We start from the raw sequence: 11636 nt of genomic DNA, 5'->3' as shown, positions 1-11636 counted from the left end.
AATAACATTCAAAGTTCATTTTGATTAAAAACTGGGAAAACACAGTAGCCATATTTTCTCAGTGTCACTATCACTGTCAAGAAGAAAACCAAGGTCCTAACAGGTTATTCCTAGATTGCATTAAGTCTTAAGAGACTAATGTAGCTTAACCACACCCAATTTACTTTCTAAGTTAACTAATAAAAGGTGATAATTTTTCTTGAAAATTTTAAGTAAATCTGCACATAAACGATTTTGAGAATAATTTAATGTTAACTTGAACATACAACTACATTCTAATGTGATTATATTAAATGCAAAGAAACGGATCCTTACAAAACCAAAATAACCCACAGGCCATGAGGTCAGTTTCACTTTTTCCTTTGTTTAAACAAACGTGCACCACGATGGTTCAACAAGTAAGGCAAATGATATGAATATGAAAGCTGCGGTTTGTAATATACCACATCTAGAACCCAGAGAAGGTGAATTAGACTAAAGTGGCAGTCATTCTAATTAAACAATCAGGATGACTTGGTTTGCAGCATGGAAACTGTCGATCTAGGTTTCTTTTCTCTTAATGATCAGAGGTCCCACGTTATCTCCAGTCTCTTCGTTGTGTTTTGTGTGAGCTCCATCGCAGAACGGGAACTGGGAAGAGAAAAAGAGAATGTAAAATGTCTAATCACAAAGTCAATATTATGTTTGGCAGAGTGGGGGTGACGTTCAAGTCACATATATATCATGATAACTGAATATAAAGTAGCATTCCTATTTGTGATATTTGAGTATGGATTTTGAAAACCCTTCCATGTTTATATGCTAGTTATAATTCCTTTTTAGTGAACTGGCTATATCCATTGCTTATTTATTTAAGAGCCTAAGTTCACTTATTTAAGATCAATTTGTATATGATCCCTCTGTTGATCAACTTAATACAATTTTTCCCCCTAAACCATTTTATTTTGCTTAGTTTTTCATGCCCTTAATTTTCCCATTTTCATACAAATAGGCCTATTTAACATCATACATTTCCTTTCATACATTTCTCTCTTTTGAACATCTTTCATGGAGACTTTTTTCTAGAAACATGGTAGATTCACATTCCGTTTCATGATTTCACATTTTTCATTTTTAAGTAGATTTTTACTGATTTCACAAAGGAAGGAAGAGGGAGAGAGCGATAGAAACATCAATGATGAGACAGAATCATCAATTGGCTGCCTCCTTCATGCTCTACTGGGGATTGAGCTTTCAACCTGGGCATATGCCTTGGTCAGGAATTGAACCATGACCTCCTGGTTCATTGGTCAATGCTCAACCACTGAGCCAAGCTGGCCGGGCTCATGATTTCACATTTTAGATATAGCTGATCTTTTGGTGTCTAGTGGGAGGGAAAGGACAAATAATTGTTTAAGTGTTTCCCAGAGTATGCTCCAAATAAGTTAGTGTGCAATACATTCTAATATGGTTTTATTCTGTGTTTAAAAAACATACAAACGACCCACATACAAAGCTATTTTGATTCACAATATACACTATTATTTTACAAAGGTCCTGCTATAAAAAAAGCTCTATTTTACCCCAAACTCTTCCAAAATGACTAGATTATGGACATTTTTAACTTATCCACGATCACAACGTTCTATAGAGTACAGTACACTTTGCAAAATGCTGTTCTAGATCTTGTTGCTTCAATATTTTTAGAGGTTGCATCCTAAAATGTTATACCTTTCTTCATAATTTTATCAAAATAAAATATACAGTGCCTAGATATAGGTTTGACATTATTATAGTCATCAACCTATTTCACTAGGAAAATAACTGATTAAAATAAGCTTAAAATTGGGCTAGTTTTCCTCTATATTATTACTTTAAAAAAAATACCATGCTGATTTCAGAGAGGAAAGGGGAGCTAGAAACATGTATGATGAGAAAGAATCATTGATTGGCTGCCTCCTGCATGCCCCCTGACCAGGAATTGAACCATGACCTTCTGGTTCATAGGTCAATACTCAAACACTGAGCCATGCTGATCGAGCCATATTATTATTCTTTATTAAACCTTTCCTATTTATCCTTTACCTAATTTTATTTAAATTCTACCCATTTATTCTTCCTCATAACCATGAGAATTTTGTTTTTGCCAAATCCTATTTTATTTCTCTTGCAGTTTTCATTCTCAAGTCTCATGTATTTCTGACAAGATTATTTATCTTATATGGTCATTGGTTATTATAATTAGGTATATTTTTATACATGACCTCTCTCTCTGTGTGTATGTGTATCATTGGTTTTTGCAAATATATCCGTCCTACTGTTAAATAATAAACATAAGGATTCAACAGTGTTTTAGCTGTCTCCTCAGGATTTTACACTCAGAAGGCTCAATTATCACTAGATTATTCTGTTTCTCTCTTTCTATATTTATAGCTTCACTTCTACTTCATGTCACACAATGATAGCTAGCACCTGTTCCATTTAATCTAGAGTTTCATGTTTAGTATAAGGTACACTATTGCATGGAAGGAGCCTGTTTAGAAGAGTATAGTAACAAGAGTGAGTCTGGCCTTACGAGTAAAATCGCCTGATTACTCACTGGGATGGGGAACATAATTTCAGATACCTGCAACTAGACAATGATGATATACAATCTTAAACTCTGATGTTAGCAGTGTCTACTCAAAAAATTAAAATATTTGATGTTAATGAAATTCAATTTTAATTTTACTATCTGTATATAATTCTGAGAGGCAGTAAATTAGTTAAAAATTACAGAAAAACTCAAGGTTTTCAGAATACCTTCTATATCCAGGTATAAGTTCCATCTTGGGGCAATATAAATGTAATGCATATGAAGCTTGCATTATTTCTCTTTTTAGGTCAATAAGATATGGTACACAGCTTATTCATATTAAAAACAAGTCCTTGCAGCAAAAACATGAACCCGAGCTTTCAGGTTTTTGGCACAGATGAGGAAAGAGGCCATAAAAAAAATCAAACTGAAATGTATTCTACAGCGAAGAACAGCATTTCAAAGTGGCATATGTTTGACAAACACATGACTTTACAGTGAGAATGGAAGTTTACATTGTAAAAGACTCCATTTTTATAAATAGCTCACATAAAACATGTCACTGTAAAGTTTCATGCACACAGATTATAAAACACTACTGACCCGGTCCACAGATTCAGATTTGTGCACATTGAAAGGAAATTAATTAGAAGGTGGCCAGCAGGGCAGGACTGGGCCAGATGGGCTGGACACGCCCTGGAGCCAACCTGCCACAGTTCCTCCCCAGCCAGCTGCACATGGGGTGGCCCCACGGCTCGAAAGCCATCTGCGGAGTGAGCGGGGTCCCTTCGGCAGGTGGGGTCCCTCGGCCTGGCCTGCGGGGATCAGGCCGAAACTGTCTCTCCACATCCCCCGAGGGGCCCCAGAGTACAAGAGGGCACTCTGCAAAGTTGCTGTCATACAGGGTGTGGAATGCAAATGCAGGTGTGCAGTAAACCAGATTCGGGGCCAACAGTGCCCCAGCAACAACATAACCCACAGCCAAAGGTGGAATTGCGCGGTCCCACAGGGACCCCTCCTCTGGTTTTGGAGTGCATCACCCAAGAACTGCTGCTGTCAAGTCACTGCAGCTCAGCAGCTCCTGCATTGAGTGTCTGCCCCCTGGTGGTCAGTGCATGTAATAGGGACCAGTAGGATGGAGGGAGGGACACTTAGCATATTAGCCTTTTATAAATATAGATATTTCTGGAAACAAATATCATTAAGTAAAAAAGCCTCAAATAACTTACTGATGTAGCATGCTTCACTTTTATTTCTTTTTTAATGTCACTGTTAAGAATACTAGAAACTTAATTCATTTTCTCAAATTATTTTTCTCCATATATAGAATCAAGAACAGGAGAGAAATCTATAGAGAATAAAGAAAATCTTATAAAGGTTAAGAAAGCCATACATCAGGATGAGACTATAGTCTGGCTGGAATGGTTCAGTTGGTTGAGTGTTGGTCTGTGCACTGAAAGGCTGTCGGTTTGATTTTGGTCAGGGCATGTATGTGCCTGGGTTGCGGTTTGATCCCTGGTTGGGGTTCCTATGGAAGGCAACTAACCCATGTTTTTCTCTCTCCGTTTCTCACTCTAAGCATGTTCTCAGGTAAGGATTTTAAAAAAAGAGAGAGAATATATTTTTTACAATAATCTGTTTCTGCCTAAAAACTGAAATTTACATGTTTCACATGTTCTTAAAAGTAAACAACTAAAAAATAAATATTTGTTTAAAAATTAGTGAGTAGTAGGACCTGTCTATTTGTTAATAAACTTTCATGCTTTTAAAGTGTATAAAAAATGCTTTTATGACTTTAAAATGTAAACTAGGTATTAAAAACCATTTTGTTCACAGGCACTGATATATTTTAATACTACTTTCTATTAACACTTAATCCCAGGAATTATTGATTTAGGTCAGAATCATCTCCCAAACTTTATGTGCAGTTTAAGTATTCCCATCATATTTATGCATTAGGGATTTCTTATTTTAAGTTATGAACAACTAAACATTTTCTTTTCAACCAAAGTCAAAATGAGCTATTTCAAAATAAGATTAGCAATTTCTTAGGGCTGCTCTGTACATTTCAATAGAATATATTTATTGAAATTACTTCATGATCCTTATTATAGTATAAATGAATGAATGGTAATTACTAGGCATTAAAATTCAAAAAGTAAATTACATAACAATGTTTTTCATAAAGTGTCTTATTTTATTTTTAACTTTTTTATCCAAGAGAAAGAAAATAAATGATAGGTAAGTGCTTTCAAACATAATCTAGGAATAGTTTTAAAAAAATATATGTTTTTATTGGTTTCAGAGAGGAAAGGAGAGGGAGAGAAAGGTAGAAACATCAATGATAAAAATCATTGAACCTCTGCCTCCTGCATGCCCCCTACTGGGGATCAAGCCCACAACCTGGGCATGTGCCCTTGACTGGAATTGAACCCGGGACCCTTCAGTCTGCAGGCTCTCTATCCACTGAGCCAACCAGTCAGAGCAGGTATAGTTTTTGCATTAAATATTAATGTAATGAAAACATGAAAATTGTATTAAGCCTCTTTCATTTAAAATGTTGAAATTTGTTAAACTTGTCAAGCAAAGAGCTGAAGTTATAAAAACACAAATGGTATATTTAATTCAGTTCATATAGTATCAATACTTAAAACTAAAAAAGATACAATATTTGATGAAAAAAAGGTTAGGTCATAGTTGATTCTAAAGTTTGTTCTAAGATACTAGTCTTTGTTCATTAATATATCCTGGAGAAAAGCTTGTGAATTAAATTGGATGATTTTCCTGTATGTCCAGAAAATATCCTAGTATGCTTGTTAAACCAATTAAAAATCCATTCATCTCAGATATCTTTAAAACAGGGTTGGAGAAAGTATGGAGAAGAGATTGAAAGAAATATCTATAAGAAAAAGAAAAAACACTTGGAAAGCTAACATTACCACGGTCTTCATAAAAAACCTAAAATATGTTTATTTTTAAGGGCCTCATATCTCAAGTTATGATGTTTCTGTTTTTAGGGTGATTCAAAATGGAAATAAATACATCTCCTCTTTGAATTATCTCTTCTATCTGCAACTGAAGAAAATTTTATCTTCCTTCTCCAAACTTTGTATTTTTAAGGACAGTTTGGATTATATTCCCAAGGAAGTTGCCCGGGGCCATTCTGGCTCATTACCATAAATCACTCAGAAACAGGTTTCCTTTGGTTGAGAAAGTAAACAAAAGCAGTGAGATCTTTGAAACTTCCTGAAAGAATATGACATTTTACACCATTTTTATGTACATCTTTTGGTAAACATAAGATAGTAGATGTAATAGGAAAACATATAAACACAGATTAAGATTTTACAACACTGTCCTTATGGGGATTAACCAACATTCAGAAAATACCCTATTCTGTTTGTTAAATATTCTTTCTATGAAAAAATGGACTCAGTGCAACCCACTTCCAAACCATTAATAGACTGAGACTTTCTATAACACACACACCTCCAAAAACAAAAATAAGCCCACCAACTCACCAAAAACCCCAACTCAAACCCTGAAGCTGTAAATAAAAGAAAATGGTCCTACATAGGTCCAAAATGGTCCTTGCATTTCATTTCAATTTCAGTTGGCTTGAAGGACATTTTCTCTTTCTTCTTTTGTATCTGGAGTTAAGTTCAGGCTGACTTTGAGGTTTTTGAAATCCTGGAGGTGGAGCTAGGGTTAAGGGTTGAGAGACCCTAGGCCATGGTTCTCAACCTTCCTAATGCTGCGACCCTTTAATACAGTTCCTCATGTTATGGTGACCTCCAACCATAAAATTATTTTCATTGCTACTTCATAACTGTAATTTTGCTACTGTTATGAATCGTCATGTACATATCTGATATGCAGGATGTATTTTCATTGTTACAAATTGAACATAATTAAAGCATAGTGGTTAATCACAAAAACAATAAGTAATTATATATGTGTTTTCTGATGGGCTTAGGCGACCCCTGTGAAAGGGTCGTTCGACCCCCAAAGGGGTCGCGACCCACAGGATGAGAACCGCTGCTCTAGGCTATAGATAAGGGTCAAGATAACTACGGACAGGGAAAAAAAAGGATGGCTCCTTTTTAACTTTGACTGTTCAATTGGAATTGCTTTCTGAGGTTCTGAACAGGACCATTTTCTGGATAATGAGAGCCTAGCTCATCTGCTTGGGACACCCGGCACTCTCTAATATTCCTAGAAAAGGCTGGCAGGGCCCGAGGTGCTGTCTCGTCTGGCTGGCCAAGACATAGGTCACCAGGAATCTTTGGTACCAACTTCTGTAAGAGCCTCAGGAATGACTTAACAGGGACTCACCCTTCCCTTTGAGAGGGGTGGCTGGGCTGCTCTCTCTCCCCAGCCTCTTAAAGGATCAAGGCTTTGGGAACATGAAAAGCAGGGCTACAGGTCACTAGCCCAACAACTGGAACCTCAAGGAGATCATTGGGGACCTCAATTTGAGGAATTTACCCAAGTTTATAGGTATTGCAGGAAAACCTGATGGCAACTAGGTGGCTCAGCTTCTTTGCCCTGGGAGACTAATTAAAGCTCAATCATGAAATTCCAGCGAAGCAGATTTTAAAGAGCATATAGCCCTGCAAGTATGGCTCAGTGGTTGAGCTCTGACCCATGAATCAGGTGGCCAGGGTTCGATTCCCAGTCAGGGCACATGCCTGGGTTGTGGGCTCAATCCCTAGTAGGGGTGTATAGCATATAGAAGGCTGCCCATCAATGATTCTCTATCATCATTTAGGATTCTATCTTTCCCTCTTCCTCCCAGAAATCAATAATAATAATAATTTTTTTTTTTTTAAAAAGAGCTAAAGCTCAATCATGAGATTCCAGCAAAGCAAGTTTTTAAAAGCCTATATAATCAATTGCTATTCTTATTGTGTTTATGCAAATAACCAGGGCAAATGGAAACTAAACTTAATGTAGTAAATAAATTGGTCTTAATTTGGCTCATTAATAAAAATGAGGGTGATTTTAGGGGGAAAATTTGTTTCAGCAGACTCTGTAATACACAGTTGTTAATATTGGTCTCCAATTCAATTAATTGTCTTTGAAGTTTCATTTTTCACTTATGAATTGAACTAAATCCTAAATTTACCTATTTTCTTAAATATTTAGCTACAACTCTCTAAATTAATGCTTCATTTTCTCCCATCCTTTGACTTGGAATCAGTGAGCACTAAAACATGTTTCTCTCAGCCTACAACAATACGACTCAGCAAATGATGTAACTAACCTACCTGAGGTGAGTGGGGGTGGGGTGGAGTGGGAATCTAGTGAGACTATGTTGCATACTCTTCTCTCTTGCATCAAGGTTCCCTCATCTTGTTTCGAAAGTAAGACTATCTTCCTTTTTAAGGCTGAGTTTTACATCTAGGCTTAGTCTCATTTCCTTCCACTCTCTTTCAAGACACCACTGTCTGAAATAGCATCTTCCCCTGTAGTCACTTTAATCATTTCCTCTCTATTGGCTCCTTTCCTTCTCAATGTACATATGGAGAGCCCTTTGGTGAAATATTATGAAATATTATTCAGGCCAGTTTCTGAAACAGCAGAGGGCACACCAATTCTGGGGGGAAGAGGGAGAATGAAGTGTGTTAAAAAATGAATTTCTAGCCCTAATCGGTTTGGCTCAGTGGATAGAGCATTGGTCTTAGGAGTCAAGGGTCCCAGATTTGATTCCAGTCAAGGGCATGTACCTTGATTGGGGGTGTGCAAGAGGCAGCTGATTGATGTTTCTCTCTCATCAATGTTTCTAACTCTCTATCCTTCTCCCTTCCTCTCTGTAAAAAATCAATAAAATATATTTTTTAAAAAATGAATTTCTACATGTTATTAACAGATCTGATTCATTAGCTCTGGGAAAACCACTCGTTACATACATACAACAAACCAGCGATTGTACTTTAAGAATAAATTAGGATTATATTCAAGTTTATATTACATATAACTTTTTTGGAAATAGGTAAAAAAGGCATTTACGTTTTATGATAAAATAATTGGGTTGTATAAGTAAAAAAATTAATGAATGTAAAAAATTACTGAATGTAACATCTATCTAATCAAAGGTATTAATTACAAGTCTGTGCATTGACATGTAAATGTGTGACTTGGCACCTGTGTGTTATGATAACCTTAGGAACCTCAAGAATGCGGGGAGCTTCCAAAGATGCCTGAAGAAGACCATCCATTAACTTGAGTAATATTCAAAGTAATATTCACTTTGGGAATAAAAAGTATCAAAGATTCAGAGAAAATTCCAAAGTGATAAATCCTAGATGCAAAGAGGATCATTAATGGCATAAAAGGTAAACACACAAAAAAGACTGAGAAAGCTGAAAATAAAATGATTGATCTGGCATTCCTTAAAGTCCAGCTATGGGAAATGGTAATCCCTTGTTTATCCATCTGAAAATTCTCAATTGTATGATGCAAGAATAATCCTGGAACGTTATGTTGAACTATAAAGTCTAATAAACATTCAAATCACCACCTCCGTCTATTTGTGATTCTTCCTGAAATACTTGAGATCTTAGTCCATGAAAGAATATATTTGCTTTATTGACGCTTTACCTTCTGGGAAAACCCAACCAAGGTAAACACACTTTACTTGACCTCAAAGCTAAGCTTTAGAGTCCACTAAAGCTGTCATCTCATTTCTTTTTCTTTCATTCATTCACATTTACTGAAGATTTGACTAATAGCATTTTTTTAAATTAAAAATTCATACTTTAAATCACTTGGACACAGCTTCTAATTATTCTGTTGAAATGACACCAAAAGGTCAATTGACTAAGTCTATTCACCTGGTTAACTTTTCACACATGCCAACAACCAAATCTTTGAAAGTTTCCCCCTTTCCACTGTCAAGCTGTAATATTCTTAGTTTTCTTCTCAACTCTGGCCCATTTAACCTCCTTTGTTGGCTCTTATTCCTCTTCCCAAAATGCAGAAAATCCCCTAAGAGTTCATACTAAGCCCTTGATTTTTTAAAAAATATATATATTATTGATTTTTTACAGAGAGGAAGGGAGAGGGATAGAGAGTTAGAAATATCCATGAGAAACATCAATCAGTTGCCTCCTGCACACCCCCTACTGGGGATGTGCCCGCAACCAAGAGACATGCCCTTGACTGGAATCGAACCTGGGACACTGCAGTCCACAGGCCGACGCTCTATCCACTGAGCCAAACGGGTTAGGGCTAAGCCCTTGATTTTTATCTGTATCTAGGATTGGTTGGTTGCATTCCTATGCCTGACTCATCAATTTTGCTGATCTCTATCTCTAACCCTGATGTCTCAACTTCAGTCCCACATTTTCAGATTGACTGCTGTACATTTCCACTCAAACATCACCATAAGTTCACTCTTTAAAATAAAACTCCTTATTACTGTCCTAGGAAACCAGCTGTTCACCCTGAATTCCTTATTTCTGTTAATGGCACCATCTCTACAAACTCAAAGGCTTAGATACTTCAGTGAGCGTCAGCTGATCTCCCCCAATCTTTGACAAAAATCATCGTTGCATTTGGCTGATCCTTCCCTCCAAATGTTTCATGTATCTATCTGTTCATTGTTTTCCAGTCCCATAGCCAGCACCCTGGTATAAGTCTTTTAACTTTATGTCTGAAATCCCTGACAAGGAGCTCCCACAAGTCTGGAGGCACAAACTCCTCACATTGGTACACTCAAGACTCTCTTCAATTTGGACTTATTTCTGGGGGCAGACAGTGCAAGGACAAGACTAGATTCTCCATTGATCTCACCTTTGCTCATATGAGCTCTTTCCAGAAGATTTTGATAAAGTTTCTAATACTTGCTAGTCTATTCAAATGCCACCAACATTTCTGGGCAATTTAACTTCCATATATATATCACTATACCTTCCCAGAAAATTCTAGCCCATAACTCTTCTTTTTATTTAAAGCCCTTGTACTGTATCCACTATACACATCTATGATACCTGCTGTTTTACTACTTTTGCCATGCGTGTATATAGAGTAGACATTAAATGAACTATTTAAAATCACTGACTAAAGAACTATTACAACTCTGATTTAGAAACGCCCTCATTTCTATAGGTATTACTTTCTATATTTTGATGAGCAATAAAAGCAATGAAACTTATTATAGGCATAATTTTTAAAAACAAACCAGATCTAGTCTATAGAATATTACTGAGGATTATTTCCTAGCAACCCCACTGGTACTTCTGAACAATCCCACATTCCAAATTAATAGTACTCTTAAGATACAACTTGCAATAGCACTATTAAGTTTTGGTTCATATTCCATATGTTCATTAGGCATTTTTAGACACTATGACATAATCTAAGCACTGTATCACTGGATTATGCAACATCAATATTCTTGGGAGAAGGGAGTTAGTGGAATATGCTTTCCAGTGCCTACTATGTGATATGTTGATTTGTGATAATGGCTCTCCAGTACAGGAAGAGGTCCCTCACGTAACGTGCCTTCAGAAAGTCAGTCAGTGTATGAAGCTTTTCAAGGTGACCTTAGAAGAGTAATTTGCCATCTTTAGATCAGTAGCTGTCATCACTGTCTAAAAGCTGCAGGTATCACAGATGACACTTCCAAACAGAACCTGATGAAATGCAAATCTCACAAAAGAAAGTAAGATTTTAAAAAATACAATGTTAGACATTTAACTATAGAAGCTGCAGCTTAAAGAAAGTTTAGGATACAAGGTCAATATGTTTACCAGATAAAAAATTTCAAGGCAAATATCCCCAAACTTTCTCTTGAAATTTCTAAAACTTTTCCTAGAATCCAGGAGTTTGAAAACTCAAGAAAACATTTACTTCTTCTGTTTCTTTCTTTCTTTTTTTTACCCCTTCTGTTTCTGTGTTTAGGCTGCATAAATCCTTTCATGGGATAGCAGAGGCTAAGATCCACTTGAGGAGGAAATCTTTACGACTAAATAAAGAGCTTTCTCTTCTTTGGCTAAGAATATGGTTATATTCACCTGAACTCAAGGAGAATATGATGCAATTTTATTTTATAGTGGTTATACATGTTATTTTAAAC

At 36.3% G+C, this 11636-nt stretch overlaps 1 protein-coding gene across 3 annotated transcripts in view; it reads right to left on the bottom strand.

Annotated features, from left to right (window-relative positions):
• Window positions 1-228: 228 nt before the first annotated feature.
• CISD1 (CDGSH iron sulfur domain 1) overlaps window positions 229-11636 on the bottom strand; it is a 20532-nt gene continuing 9124 nt past the window's right edge. For all 3 annotated transcript variants that reach the window (XM_015571817.1, XM_006775803.2, XM_006775804.2), the window contains one exon: window positions 229-630. In XM_015571817.1, coding sequence (XP_015427303.1) covers window positions 541-630 — 90 coding nt within the window. In that variant the 3' untranslated portion in view covers window positions 229-540. The remainder of the gene's footprint in view (window positions 631-11636) is intronic.

The sequence above is a fragment of the Myotis davidii genome, unplaced genomic scaffold (assembly GCF_000327345.1).
Source record: "Myotis davidii unplaced genomic scaffold, ASM32734v1 scaffold1187, whole genome shotgun sequence".
Classification (NCBI taxonomy): Eukaryota; Metazoa; Chordata; class Mammalia; order Chiroptera; family Vespertilionidae; genus Myotis; species Myotis davidii.
The sequence above is the reverse complement of the archived record's forward strand: the minus strand, read 5'-3'. Positions and strand labels throughout refer to the sequence as shown.